The sequence below is a fragment of the Chelmon rostratus genome, chromosome 24, assembly GCF_017976325.1.
Source record: "Chelmon rostratus isolate fCheRos1 chromosome 24, fCheRos1.pri, whole genome shotgun sequence".
NCBI lineage: Eukaryota > Metazoa > Chordata > Actinopteri > Chaetodontiformes > Chaetodontidae > Chelmon > Chelmon rostratus.
Genome location: NC_055681.1, coordinates 6,362,522 through 6,378,043, shown reverse-complemented (window position 1 = coordinate 6,378,043; position 15,522 = coordinate 6,362,522). Strand labels below are relative to the sequence as shown.

The window sequence follows — 15,522 nt, the reverse complement described above, 5'->3', positions numbered from 1 at the left end:
CGCTGTTTGCCCAAAATGACAGTACCTTCACATTCTCAGTGACGTGGAGCGCAGTCTCTATCTACAGAACGGAAATGGACTGGATCGGATATAGTGAAGGTGCACGAGTCTGAGTTGGGTCTGCTTGGTTTGGTTCGGTCCACCTCCTTCTGATGTTGCTACAGTCTACAGCAGATGGCACGTTATTTGGAAAGAGTTGGGGGTGGCTCTGGTTGTGGCCGCTCCCCTCTGCGTGGAACAGTGGAACCGGAGAGGATGTCGGGTTGCTGGAGGCTAGAGTCAGACTGAGGAACGTTTGTCAAGTGGAACGACCTAGACGACAGTGTTCCGCTGCCGGTAGGGTGGAGGCGGCAAGACGGTGCCAGATTTCAGGGAGAACTCAGACATATATTCGGGGTTTTCAGCTACAGCCGGCCGTATGTGTCCGTTCTGCTTATAGAAGAGCTTGGCGTTGGTGGAGCCTCCCTGGGCGCCATCAGGGACCGCCTGGTTAGACGATTTGGGAGGCAAGCTGTGCTGCCAGTATTCTGGATTGTCAAAGGTCACCTTCAACTTCTTCCCACTGACTTTACCTGATGTCAGTCCTCCGTGCTTCAGCAAGCTGGCAGGGTGCATGGTGGCATGGCTCTGGTAGGCTGGCAGGCTGCCATGCCCGATGGTGGCCGAAGTGGACAGGGCTCCTGACTGGCACACCTGGGCTTGGGCAGTAGTTCCTGTTTGGCCCTGGCTGGCGGTGCCGCCACCTGGATTGCCAGGTTGTCCTGCAGTTTTGATGGTATGGTGGGCGTGGAGGATGTGGGTTGGTGGGCCATGGTGGCAAGGCAGGCCAGATGGAGAGGGCTGGGCCGTAGGGAGGGGGTAGTGGGGCAGGCTGGTCTGGATGGTAAGTGGGAGGTGGGAGCCTGAAGTTGTGGCTGAGATGGAGGAAGGAGGCTGGGTGGGTAGGGGTAGACCATTCCTCCTCAGGGCTTCCAGGCCCAGCTCAGCAGGGCTGTGGAAGGTGTTGAGGTAGAGGGGCTCGTTGATGTACTCATCCTCTCCTTTGGGCTGGCTGTTGGGTGTGCTGTGGTAGCCCGGGTTATCCAAGGCGTGGATCTCACCGTTTTTACGTCGTGAGACAAACGGGTTTTCCTCAATGGGATTCAGGTATTCTGCAGCACAGATCAGAAAAGGGGAGGGAGGGTAGGAATGTGGAGAACAAGAGAAAAGGAGTTTAAAAGAGAATAAGACAGGCAGACAAACAAAAGATTCAAGGAAATTAAATAAAGAGAATAGAGAACAGAAGAAATAGAAATGAAAAGAAAGTAAGAGAAAGAGTTTGCTTGCTAATGAGGAGCGAAGATGGAGATGAAGATGATAATGGCGATAATGGCAGCCACTCAGGACCAGACGGGCAAGTTGCCAGTAGTTCTTTGGCATTGGAAACTCCATCTGCCGAGGGTGAAAATGCCAGCAAATGACCCCTCTTCACTGTTTCCAAGCGCTATAATAGTGGGGTGCGAAACCTATTGATTTTGCCCACTCTTCCGCTCCTTGACATTGCATCAGATGCATTTTGCTGCAGGCTTTGTTATATTTTGAGCTGCTCAAAAATCAAAGACGGTAGTGCAGGAGCAGGGCTGATGGACTGCATTACGATCAAAGGCAAAACATGACTCTGTAGCAGCTGACATACATCGTTGACGGAAACTCGGTAGGAATGTTAATCAATGGAATGAAATGAAATGAACAGGCAGTATGCTACAAAAGATCATATTTACTCTGTGAATGAGCAGAGAGACGACAAGCCAGAGAAGGCGCACAAGGCTGGAATTTGCAGTCGACACATGATGGACTTGTTTTATATTTAAATTGTGTCTTTGTGGAACAGCACAAAAGACTGTAGTTATTTCCATGGCACCCTGTTACTTGTGTTTTATAGATGGAGTAGAAATGAATGTAATGAGGAGGGTTTAGTGTTATCTGCACAATGATGTGGTTTACAACTGCTAAAATGCTCTTATGCATCATCACCACGAAATGCTGCACAGGGCTGCAGAATTTCAACCTGGATTTATTTTTCACTCCAGTTTTTAGTGGTTGCCACATTTATTTCACGCTATTTTACTGTGTTTTGTGTTTCACTACCTGAGGAGCTCTTGTCCTTCATGGGTGTCATGTATCCATCTTCGTCAGTGTCCCCTCTGGACACTCTCTCCCCCAGGAAGATGGTGGGGTCAGCGCTGTACCTCTGGCCCCCACTGTCCTCTGCCGCAGCCTGGCTCAGGCTCTTCTTATGCAGGCTCCCATTGCAGCGTTGCTCCTCCAGGGCTGGAACCGGCCCGCCTGTGGCCTCTTGATTCACACAGGCTTGGGCCCCCGCCAGAGAGCCCTCTGAAGGGGTTGGACCACCGTCTCGATAGCCAAACTGGTTCTGAGGCAAAGAGTGGACAGAGATTAGAAAGTGCTCTCTGATGTGACTGAGCATAAGGTAGGTTTGACTGTCTTTGGTCCAAAGCACTCGGGGAAACTTTAATGCATGTTGTGTTGCTGATAGAAGAGCTGCAACACGATTGCCTAACAAACCGAAGTAAAGATGTCTACAGTTCAATTGAACTGCAACAAGCACACACAGCGTGAGTGCCAAAAATAATAAAGTTTGAGTCTGAGTTTAAGACAGTTGCATGCCACCTGCGGCAAAGGAAGTGAGACTTTTAACCCATGCAGTTGCCTGTCGAAGGTAGAATTCTCCAACAAAGTTTTGCCGATGTAGTCATCAGCCTTAAGGGACCGTGAGGGGCAGCCAGGCAAAGCTACGATTCAAACACCTGAACCTCAAAAAAGAACAAAAAACCCAACAAGAAAACACAAAACCTGACATGTGAAGCAAAGGGCTTTTTGTGGTGCTGTGTTGGCTTGCCGTGGGCTATTTAACCCAGGCCCACTCCTCTGCACTCTTGCCAACTGCTAGCGCTAGAGCAGCAATTACAGGAAGCAGAGCTACAAAACACAACAGAAAAAGAAAAAAAAAAAAGACGGAAACACCCCGGGGTTATATCTGTCCACCTACTCCCACTGTCTTTGCATTGCAACCAACCTCCCTCTCCTCCAAACTTCTCTGCTCATCCCTTCTTCAAAGCCGGTCATTATCAGCTCCTCTTCTCAAGTGTGAGCGTGAGAGCAAATCAGCCCAGATTAGATAACTGTCTGTATCGGACTGCGTCTGCGGTGGCGCAACCTGAATAACTAACTTTCCACGGCAAGGTCGACCAGTCGATGGATTTTAGCAATGAATTCCTTTCCCCGTCCGGCCATGTGGGGTTTTAATTCATGATGGGGGTGTTGACCTTGAACAGCGGACGGATTACCGTGCGTTTTTTAAGGCTACGTGTGTGCTCGTCAGGGAACGAGGATCCGCCGGCAAATGAGGAGGTCGCCGGGGCAAAGGTGGATAAGATGCAGAGCCGCGGGCCGGCGGCACGTGACGCGCGCTGCAGAGCACACAGCCGAGCCCGCAATCATTGTCTATTAGCAAACGGCTCCGGCATTTTAAGAGAGCGTCTGTTATTTGCTCGCGGAGCTCTGAGTAATGAAACCTGGGGCCTGGGGAGTGAGCGCATAAAGAGCCCAGGTTTAAGCCACACACGCTGGGATGGAAATGATGGAGGTGGGCCATTAGCAGAGGAAAATCATCAGAGTATTGGAAGTTCTTAACCACCTTGAGCACTTATAGAGGGCAATTTTTGACCAGAGTAAAAAAAAGAAAGTTTACAGATACAAGTTAAAGGGTTTTTATTTTTTGCTTTTTTAAATATTAACTGCAGGTGAAGGTTTGTGCTTTAACACCTGGAAATGTCATTCGATTTATGAACTCAATTTATTATCTCAAGACTACAGCTGACAACATTAGTCGTAAAATGTCTATATATAGCAGTTTTCTGCATATGTTTTTGCATGCAGAAGCAGGGCCTTACTCTGTTGGAGTCGACGCGAGGCCTGGTGGTGTACGACGGAGGAGCCATGTTGAAACCTCGAGGCACCAGATACTCCTCAGCATCCATCAAGTCGTCCAGGTCTTCTTCATCCAGAAGGCTCTGGAAGAACTTGCTGTCATTGGGGCTGGGAAGCTTCATGCGGTCGTCTCCCTAAGCAGCGCACGAGTGACAAAACAAACATGCAATTTAATCTGATTAGTTTGATTTAACGACTGCTGTCAGTGCCAGAAATGAAAAGTTATATTCAAAAACGATCTACAGAATTCCTCAGAAGGTCATGTTTTCATCCACTGCATTGATTTATCCAGTCAGTGCATGGCTGCACAGAAAAGCCTTATTATCTGGTGCTCCGACAGCGAGCCTCCAAAGGAAAACACACCTGGATGACCAGGTACCGCTGGGGGTCACGGGCCATTCTGCAGAATTCAGCAGCCAGCTCCTTGAACTTCGGCCTGCTGTCTGCGTCAATCATCCAGCCTGCGGAGGGAGAGGCGGAGCAGGAGAAGAGGAAGAGGTTAGAGAGATGAATAGATGCGCGGGCAACTGTTCAAACCACAATATGGTGATGCATGTGTGCAAAAGCAGCTACAGTGAGGTTGAAATGCTGCTAACTGATTGTAGGATTATCAAATCTTGTTGTTTCTTAAACTTTAGCACAACTTTCAACAAGTTTCTTTGCTGGTTTATTGCCACTTTCTTTAAAGGACGACTGTTGGCCTTCTATCGGATTTGCAGATTCACTCAGCCCCATCACTGCCATCCTTCAGCGTGTTCCCACATTTCTAAAATATGCATTTATTTATCTGTAAAAAATTCAGAAGATGCTTGCTGAAGTGTTACCTCTGTGGAAGTGGGGCGGAGAACATACTCTAAACTTAAATTGCATCCTTTTTAACTTTAACCTTCATTTACCCAGAGAACACCGAATGAGCAAGCATGCTGTTTCCATGAATAAAGTTTCGTTCTCGGGGCTAAGTGCCTTGCTCAAGGGCATCTCAGAGGTAGTTATTAAGGTAGAGGGAAGTTTCTCATTTCGACATCCAGCCTACTTTTCTCTTCCTGAGGCCACGGCTGCAGCAAACGCAGCAAAGCCCTGCAGGTGAAATGAGAGGCCAGGTGGCGTCTCGGCTCAGACTCAACAGTAATCAAACTGAGCTGCTGATTTCGTTCTTTCGTATTACATATTCCACAGCAGTGGTGGCTAAAGTGGGGTCCCGGCGCCTTTAATAGTCCCTGATTCTTAATTGCATAAAAATAATTGTGTACTCACTATGTCAATGCAGTTGTTGTCGAATCAGAATCAGTGTTTTCCTCTCCGTAAAAGCCATCACCACTGCAGTCTATCTGAAGCTAGCTCTCCTTAAATAAACCCTGACCCCCTCTCTTGTCATTTTGCCTGCCTGCCTTCGCTCGGTTCATCTAATTTCCACTTCTAGCGCCCCCACGCAGGCACATTACCTAAATGAGGTGCAATTACTCCAGCAATCAAACTCCATCTCATCTTTATTGGGGTGGCGCTGAGGCGGCGGGGTACACAGTGTGGCGGCACACCGAATCACAAACAACGGCTCTCAGTCAACATGTAATTAGAATTAATGCGGCCAATTGCTGAGCTTCCTTCTGGCCTTTGATGGGGCGGCGCGACCCTCCCGGGAGCTTGACCTCTTTCTGCTATTTCTGATCACCGTTCTGACACTCGCCTGACGTCACTCCACTTTTTGTGCTTGCGGTGTGGGTCTTTTTCGGGGTGTTGGGGTGTTGCATGATGAGTAAAAATGAGTAACTGTTCAGTGTTAATGTGGATAAAACTGACAGCGATAAGGAAATGTAACATATCTACCCTAAAAAACACAAGATTGAATTGAAAAAAATTGGAAATGACAAATTTTTGCTGTATGTCGAGTTCAGGGAATCCCTTTGACCTCAGCTTTTACAACATTACTGTCACAAAAAAAATTCTCCTCCTCCTCCAGAGGGAAAGACACTTGGCGATGTTATTAAGCAAAATGGCTGCAGGGCTTTCATGGTTTGCTTCTGCGCTGTCAAAAGCCATTGGCAGTAGTTTTCATTTGGAAAAAAAACAATTAGATATTATGACATTTCTGCTGGATTAACATTTTTGTCATGGGAATGCGTTGTGATATCACGCTCCGAGCTGAATCACATCACTCTCTTTCAACACATTTGGCATTTTAAGCACTCGGCTGTTGTCCTCATCCAGAGCAGCTCATAATGAGCACAACAGCAGAATAAGTTCAAATCCACAGAGCTACAAGCAGCAAATAATAGGACATATATTCAGAGTGCTGATACAATATTTTTGCAACTGGATAATTAAAAAAGAAAACAAAATAAGAACGTCAGCGGGAAGAAGCTGATTTTCAGCCACCACCAGAAGACAGAGAAGTCACTCCACCATAGTTGGGTTCAGGCAGGGTGGAGCGGGGACCAGACTGACGTGAGGAAAAAGGATAGCCAAGCAGGCGATAGCTGGCAGATCTCATAGCACAGCTTGGCATGTACGTCTGGACCCTTTCCTGGAAATATGGGAGGGTGGATCCCTCATGAGAACCGGCACCAGGGTTCTGAATCCAGCCAGGGGAAGGAGCGCAAGATGGGACAGACATGGCAGAATTTGGAGAGGACGTAGAGAAGGCGGGTTTTTGGGCAGTTGCACAGGCTGGGGGGAGGGCTGGGGTAGGCCGGCTGGGAGGGAGGAGCAGTAGTCCAGATGGAAAATGACATGAACAAGGATCGAGGATGCGGACCATGAACCAGCACCTCATCAGATTCCTGACAACACCCCTTTTTCCCTGGCTTGTTTTTTCATCGCTCCTCTTTACATATCACCTTCTCCTCCAGCCTTCAGTCGAAGCCCTGGAGCTCAAATAACACCTTACCAGATGAATATTAAAAATAGGAACCCTTTTATTAAACTGCAACTCACCTGTGACACCTCCAGCTGAGTTGCAGCATTGTATAAACATGATTTATAAAAAAATAATAATAGTAAGATCTCCTCAACATTCACTGTGTTGGAGCGCTGATCTGCAACGCTTTCTTTAATGCAGTTTTATCCATTTCACCTTGCAATATATCCCCCTGCCACCGGTGGCAGCACTGAGTGCAGCGCTATGGAGGCCGAAGAACTATACATGTCTTTAAATTTTACTCAATTGCGCTTTCAGTTTAATGGAATTCATCAGCATACTGTATCATCTCTTAAATTCAATTAAGGTAGCCTTTTCACACAAGAGGTTTGCATATTTGGGGTTATTACAGTTGTAAGACTCTGGTGGAATTTAAATATTATCGTCCATAAATGTAGGAGCACATCTGCGAAGTGCAGTCCAGTTGCATGGATGCTTGCCTCCTATAGGCTATATTTTCCATGCGCATGCTTGGTCGTGAGTGTGTGTATGCGCGTGTGTGTTTTCTTACATTTGACCATGACCATATAGACATCTATGGTGCAAATGGGAGGCTGGGGCAATCGCTCGCCTTTCTCCAGAATGTCTGGGATTTCTCGCGTGGGGATGCCGTCGTACGGCTTGCCTCCGAATGTCATCAGCTCCCAGATGGTCACTCCTGCAGGATGTGGGAGGGCAGGGCCGGGAGGGAAGGACAAAGACAGACAGGGAGAGATGGGAGGGTGAGACGAAGAGATAGAGAACAACAGAGAACAGGATAAGAAGACAGATAAGGGGGCGAAAATGCAAATAAAGGAAACAGGATTTCAGGTCATTGATTTCTTTCCTCCCACAGGTATGAGAATATGAGACAGTGACGTCAACAACAGTACATCTATCACCCACCATAACTCCAGACGTCACTCTGATGAGTGAACTTCCTGTAGTGGATGCATTCCAGAGCCATCCACTTAATGGGCATCTGAGGAGAGAGGGACAGAAACATAAAGATCGGGATTTTCTGATGAAACAAGTGGAAAAAAGGGGACAAAAATCGAAATAACAAGCATCACGTTTCTATTGCATTTATTTACACTTGAATTGCAGACAATTTTCCATTTTGCTGCATTGCTCAACAGACTCCCTCTTTTCTTTTCTTTTTTTTTTTAATCTGCCGTTTGGGAGATATCGGGAAATCGACAGCGCTTTCAAACATAGTTTTGCTTTGCTCAATATTACTCAAGTACTGAGATTGATTAGCTTCAGTCTAACCCAGGGATCATCGATAGGGAGAGTGCTTCTTAAGATACTAAATGAGATCGTCTGGGCCGTTTGTCTCATATTATCTCCACAGCCTGTGGGTTGAGAGCAGTCAGTGTGAGAAACAGTTGCAACAACAGGCCCTTTGACATTCCTGACAAGGACAGTGGCACACCGGTATCCTAACTGCCATATGATTTCCATATTGACGATATAGGGGAATTTTCAGCAGGAGAGCCCACTGAACAAGGCAATTACCTCACCTTTTGCATGTGAACGCACGTATGCACACGCACATGCATGCTGCGGCCATTTAACATATAGCCTCTCCCGTGGTGCGGGGGCCCGACATGCGTGCTTGCTCTCCGTGGGAAATGAAATGCGCCGGGTTGGAAATGCGGCGCGGCGCCTCCACTTTCATCTCTGTTGATTTATCTCTTGTGGCGTGTCTATTTTTGTGGCACACATGTAGATCTGCTGACAACAGCTCCCATTTGTCAAGGCATCAGGGAAAACGGCCACGGAGCCAATCACTCAGATGGCCCGCGCCAAAAAAACACCCGGTCCGCTTTATGAAACGGCTTCTTTTCCCCCACTTTATTTGCACGCAGATAACAGCTCAAACTCCACCTCAAGATGCAGCGGCTACCTCCAGGCCTGCAGCTGAATAGATGCAGCAATGAACAAGCCAATTTAATAAAGGGAGCTGATCAGGACAATTTGCATAGTGAGTCTCAAGCGAGGGAAAGAGAAGGGGCTTCTGATTAATGTAGTCTGGGTCCCCAAACAAAACAAACTGATTGGAACTGGGGCTGCATTATTTGTCTGGATGAAATGTTCGGACTCGAGATTGTGTTTTTACTGAAACTCAGCTCACCACACTCGTCTTGACCAAACGGTGGGAAATTGGACAGGCGAAACATATTCTTTCTTTTATTTTTGTTTGCCTTTCAGCATATTTTAATACAAGCAGAGAACTCTGCCTTCCGTCTCGCTTCATTTGAAAATGTCATTTTCGAGTGAAAATGTGTTTTTCAGCTCGTTCTTTGGTTTAGATCTCATCTGTGTTTGAAACGTCTTGTTCGTGTTCCTCCTTTTTTGGTTGGAAAGCGATGCATCACAGTCAACATCTGGCGAGGTGCAGCCAGCGCAGCCCAGTTGTTCCATTCTCTCTGTTCCGCCCTCTTTGGCTCTTCATCTTCACCGTGTTTGAATACAGACGCACTGATGATTTAGTTCTCATTTACATATTTCTCGCTTTCCACTGCCAGACCACTGAGCGGGCAGAAAACAGTGATTTGATCTGAGGTTGTAAATACAACTTGCTCGCCATGGTGAAAAGTAAATCGCTATTTCATGCTTGCAAAGTCGTCGGACAGAATGAACAAGACAAATACATGTTAATGACACCAGCTGTGCTGTGTTATTGGCTGGATTGACAATTTAAATGAGTGATCACAGGGAAAGTTAGAGATGACAAAAAGTTGTCTCTTAACTTCATGACTGTCTTCTTTGCTTTACAGAGACAAAGGTTTTAAGATTTTAGTTAAGCTGCTTTATCAAACTTGGCTTGCTTAGTATGGACCTCTTCCAATAGTGAACAAATACTGCTTATTTCAATCTTTAATTCAAGATTTAGGATTTACGGGTTTCAAACATCCTCATGAAAGGCACTGAAACATTTCAATAACATGTCACAGTTGTAAAGCAAACTGTTTTTGAGTGCAAATGGCACAAGGCTGAGGATGTACAGTGGTCACCTTTGTATGGAGTCCCAGAGTGGCCAATCCAAGTGTACCCACCATTCATAAAGATGCACACCACTTTCTTTATTGTTTATAAAAATCAAGCTGACATAAACTCTTCATCAAAATTAACCAACACTGAACACAGAGGCTATCAACACAGAACCTTCACATCAACCTTCTGGCCTGAAGGCACATCAGGGCGAGTAAAAAACACTGCAACTACTGGAATAAAGGTCCAAGTTTAATGCAAGAGCACGATTAACTAACAATGTAACAGAGCGACACTGAATGAAAACTTTAAATATAGATCAACAGCCTGCACATATCTATTTTTTAATTAACAGGAGAGATGGTGTTGGATGAGTTGCGAGCGTCTTCATGCACTTAGATTAAGTCTACATATGTGTTCAGCGCAGTCTTTACACTCTTGTGCATTAATTAACCAAAACATGGAATCAAATTTTATCTCGTGTGCAAAAATTAAGAATGTGTGAATGAATTGGAGACCGCTCTGAGCACTTGATGTAGAATTTTTCTCTTCATGGCCGCTCCGGGGCTCCGTACCGTTGCCCCTTCAGATGATCAATATTGTGATTATTTTATCAGTTGCGTCCATTAAAAGAATAATCTGAACTGCTTGATGTTCATAGCTCTCTTTTGCCTGTCGACCAACAATATAAGCACTTTTAGTATATGTATGTGTGTATGTATGTATTAGTTCATAAATTTTAATGCACATACAGTATTTAACACTTAACTGATGAATGATTCAAAAAGGAAGATAATTTTTTTTTTCACTGAAGCCTTTTATGCTGTTTTCAAACATGCTGCACACACTCATTCAGACACACACACACATTCTTTTGGCCAACGTCCCTGATCACCAGCAGTGACCTTTTGTTTTATTACCTTTCGGTTGCAGTATTTACTACTTATGTCACCAGCTGTTACGTAAGCTGTCCTGTGTGTTAAACTGTTCTCAGCCAGGTAGCACGCACACAAAGAAACACGCTCACGCCTCCACTTACACCAACCTTGCCCCCGTCTGCGTTGTACTCCTTCTCGTCGGCGTCCAGCAGCCGCGCCAGGCCGAAGTCGGTGATCTTGATGTGATTGGGGGACTTCACCAGCACGTTGCGGGCCGCCAGGTCCCTGTGGACCAGCCTCCTCTCCTCCAGGTACATCATCCCCTGAGAGAGAGAGAGAGAGAGAGAAGGGGTGAGAGATGACTGTGAATCCTCTCATGGAGCAGTTTATCATTTTATATTCCATGATCGGAGCAGTCTGAGATCGTCGGTGCGGTAAATGTCAGCACTAACATAAAATTATTGTCATAACCGTCATCATCATTAACTGCACACCCACTCAGACATTCAGATTCAATCTTTTATCATTATCATACCTCATGTATATGACTCTAGGAGACGGGGGATCCGAAGTGGATTTTATCGCATTCCAGACATGTCAGAAAATCAGGACTTCAGACTTCTTACGAGTGAAAGATGCAGCAAAACAGCCTCTTGGATCACAATTCCGGGTAAAAAAAAATTCTCAAGGTTTCTGAGATGCAGTTATCTGACTTCACATCACCATGCATTCAGATATCCAGTGTGCACACCGCAGACAATTCCTTAGATTACTGCAATGCTTGCACTTTGTCTCCTAATTCCAGCATGGAATTTGTTATAACATACACTTGTGAAACATTGCAGTTCCCCACTCTAGATATTACTGCAATATTTATTGAATCTATATGCATGGGAAGGGATATGAATATTCCTCCACTGCTGTGCAAAAAACTGGATCAAACAGTGATTACAAACAGAAGACAAACAGGTTACAGCGGCAGCTACGCCTCTTAAAGTGTGCAATGTCAATATCTACTTCTTGCAACGTGCCCAACTCAAGTGCAATCTTGTTCAGCCATAACTAAGATTGCATCTGTGACATGTCGTCTCTGTGTCCACAGTAATTTTCAAGATGGCCAGACAGGGAGAACAATGAATGTCCTTCCAATTTGTTAACTTTGATTATGAACACCCAATGAGCAAAAGCGAGTCGCAGGGAAAAACAACAAAGCCTTGAGCGGCAAGAGCTCTGCAGCCTTAATTTGTTGCTCAATGGGCTGGATGAAGGAGGGACTCTTGACAGTCGCACAAAAACCTATTTGCAGCCATGCGAGCTTGTGCACGTGCACAAAGTTTTAACGCACTCGCCAGCTCGCAGGCACACAAAAGCGCATGTCACCTTTTCTTCATGAGATTTCATCATCATCCTCACAAGCACAAACACGCTCGGCTGATGCACGTGCACAGCTCCTCTCCGTCTCCTGTGCTCGTAGCTGAACACAGCAGCCACATGAGCAGGTGGGTGAGGCCGGGCCAATTGAAGTGTATGAGACTGGATGTTAAACAAGTGAGTGCCACTTTGCAGGAGGATCAATGAAAACACCTTGAAGAGGGAGGAAGCCATTGTCCTCAGCAGACAATAAGAAACTTCGACAAGGCCCGCGCCTCCGCCGTAGCGAGAGAAAATGCTCCACTTTTCAAATAGTGATGGCACATAGGTGTGCGCATGTGTGTGTGGGCACACATCGAGGCACATTGTGTTGAAAATGCTCATCATGGCGAGCCGCTCCGCAACGCCTCCTCCCAGACGAATGCGAGGATAAATCGATAGCGCCGACGTCTGGCTCGCCGCTGGCTGAGCCCTCATCCATCATCCGCAGGCCTCGCGGAGACAGACGCCTCGACACACACTTACGCTCACACACACGTGCCGACAGAGACCACCCGGAGACCACCTATACACGGAAGCAAGACATATCTCACCGAGCATACCTGCCGACTCTTTCTATCCGTCAGTCTGTTCTTACTTCTCTTTCACCTGCCAGCTCTGGACACTTCCTACTTCCCAAAATGCCCCCCCCCCCTTTACTGGAAGTGTATTTAAAATAGATTACTTCAGGGGGTTCGAGCAGGCGATCAATAACAATGCTGATTACAATAAGCCCGAAGACGACCGCGCCACGCAATATTTATCCCCGATGTCAACGTCGAGAGGAATTAGGAATCAATGGTCCACACAGTCCATTAATACACTTCGACTTAAAGTGACAGGGCAATGAGGGGAGGCCATCGCCCTGACAGGGGGATTGTACGGCAGCTCAAGGAGCCAATTAATTTTCAGCCACTCCGGGCGGTAAACACCAGCGTCCCAGCGGAGGATGTGGGGGCAGCCTCAGTTTCAGGTCGAGAGGGTCCCGCCGATTGTGCCAAGGTAGCAGTGCTAAGTGTTACAATCCCCGAGTCCTGGATAAATTGTGATTGCATAACCTGTACGCTGTAGATCATACAGGAACTTAAAGAGGAAGTAATTAAACCTGCCATATTCGTTCGGTTAGCAACCACTGACACAGCACAGCTAAAAAAAAAAAACTCCATCCTTTTTATGCTTCAGCTGTGCACACAAACACACCATAGTACCTGTGTGGGACTGACAGGTAGAGATGGTCCCTGTCACCTCGTGAAGAGCTTCCCTGATTGGTTGTAGGGTTCATTTTATTGCTACATGTTGGTCATCTCATGAATTATTGATGAAGCAACTTAATTTTGTTGGATGGAATTCTGCAGAATCCAAACAAAGGTTGCTAACTGCGGGGTTGCGGCGACACAGCTTGAATGAATGGCGAACAAGTGAAGTGCGTGGCTGCTACCGGAAAGGCAAAATCACCCTCCCTCAGCCATTATTTTTTGTTGGAGAAAGCAAAGTGTCTGCCTCGGCGGGAGAGCACTATTTGGAGGTGTATGCTGCTGCTGCACTCAAGGCTCAAAGTATATGTTCACGCCTGACCTTTGAAGGAAAGATGATGTGCCAGTCGACATACAAAAATGGACGGAAAATGCATCTTGTCCGAGTGTGTTTAAGTTTCTGAACAAGTAGAATAAGACACTTGAAAATGTATGAACAAGGTAATATTATATATTAATATAACAAAGGTATGAATAAAAGTATAACAAAGGTATGAATTAAAGTATGTCCACTTTCTTTTAGAAAGGCAGACATTGTGATCTGCACAAAGGCTTCTAAAGTTCACATCAGAGTCGAGAAACTGTAGCATATAATGCATATAAAGGTGACTTGGAAAAGACTTTACCCTTCCTTACATCCTTGAACTTCCCTTTTACTTCTGCACTTCCTTCTTTTCTTTTTTAATCTTCTTTTTACTTCCTTCTTTAAATTTCTTCCTTAATTGCTTCCTTTTTACTTTGTTTTTGCATCCATACCTCCATACCACCTTTCCTTTTCACTCTTTTTCTTTTTAGAAGACAGTTCAAATACAATGAGGCCTGAAATTTGCCGATTCCCGTTTACTACCTTGACTGAAATGCGTTGAAGCTCCATAATAGCGACATCACCTGTGTCACCGCAGTTTGACGGCGGCCGAGCTCCCACATTGTGGAACAAAAAGCTGATGCTAATGTTGACATTAGGTCAGAGCCAAATGAACAGTCACTGTCAACAACAGCACCAGCTTTGAATGCATTTGTCCGGAAGGCTTCAGTTTCTAGAAAACAAGTGCTTGAACCCTATATGAAAGGTCCAGTGAAGCATTTTCCCAGCACACAGAGAGCTTTGTGAGCCACATGCTACCTGAGAGGTAGCATGTGGCCAGCACTGCTGCCTGTCTCAAATGACACTGGGGCATATTTTTAGCCCTCAGAGCATGAAGTGCTAATACAGTAGTTTAAAATTATGTTTATTTTTTTAGTCAAAAAAGTTGTACTTGATGGAACTTTTCAATAGCGGTTTTAACCAAGACCGCAAAAAGTCAGAGTGTGTTAGCCGTCACTTATTGGCCATTTCCTGTTGCTTTATGCATCTGCAGCAGAGATTTCACACCGACAAAAGATCTGGATTATTAACTGATTCAGCCACTTCAACAACCACTGTGATCTGTCCGAGATGAAAAGGGGACGTTCCAGTTTCAGTGTAAAGTCCAGACTGCTACACTGGAACCAGTTCATTTCAAATAGATGGAAGAGAAAGACACAACTCACTAGTTACACACATGAAGAGACCTGCAATAGACTGGATTGTATGCTATCACATGGACGTGTTGGTCTGTTTGCTCATTATTTGATCTGTCAGTCGATTATGTTGTACTTTTATGCTGGTTTTTTTTCTAGACATGAGGACGTCTGTATGACACGTAAATAAGGTCATAAATAAGAACATCATCAAAAGTCTTCTGTCATCTCGATGAGAAGAAAGCCAATAACAAGGCTGAAAAGTGAGAAAAACTTGCAGGGATGGAGGGAATAAGGCTTTGAATTGTTCTTTTCATCAAGTGTTTAGGCAAATGACTTGTGAGAGGATGTGGTTTGCTGTGAATAATTGCTTTTTACAGTTTATCCTCCTCTGACCCAACCCTGGCCACCAGGCAGGATGAAATCAAATTTTAAGCAACACTGAAGCTCTTTTTTCATCTCCGCAGAGCCCTGAATTGTTTACAGAGGCCGTAAGTTTCTGAGAGCACACAACAGGCCGGGTCATGGCTGGCCTGCGACCCATTAGTGCCTTCTCAAGAAGACTAAAGATCCGAGTGTTTGGTGATAGATGAAAACAAGA

At 45.7% G+C, this 15,522-nt stretch overlaps 1 protein-coding gene across 1 annotated transcript in view; it reads right to left on the bottom strand.

Moving 5' to 3' along the window:
* Positions 1-312: 312 nt before the first annotated feature.
* Positions 313-15,522, bottom strand: part of LOC121627685 (receptor tyrosine-protein kinase erbB-4-like) — a 247,084-nt gene continuing 231,874 nt past the window's right edge. Inside the window, exons 21-27 of the mRNA XM_041966711.1 lie at positions 10,926-11,081; positions 7,790-7,865; positions 7,416-7,562; positions 4,354-4,451; positions 3,954-4,124; positions 2,128-2,413; positions 313-1,151 (exon numbers count right to left, since the gene is read on the bottom strand). Coding sequence (XP_041822645.1) covers positions 313-1,151; positions 2,128-2,413; positions 3,954-4,124; positions 4,354-4,451; positions 7,416-7,562; positions 7,790-7,865; positions 10,926-11,081 — 1,773 coding nt within the window. The remainder of the gene's footprint in view (positions 1,152-2,127; positions 2,414-3,953; positions 4,125-4,353; positions 4,452-7,415; positions 7,563-7,789; positions 7,866-10,925; positions 11,082-15,522) is intronic.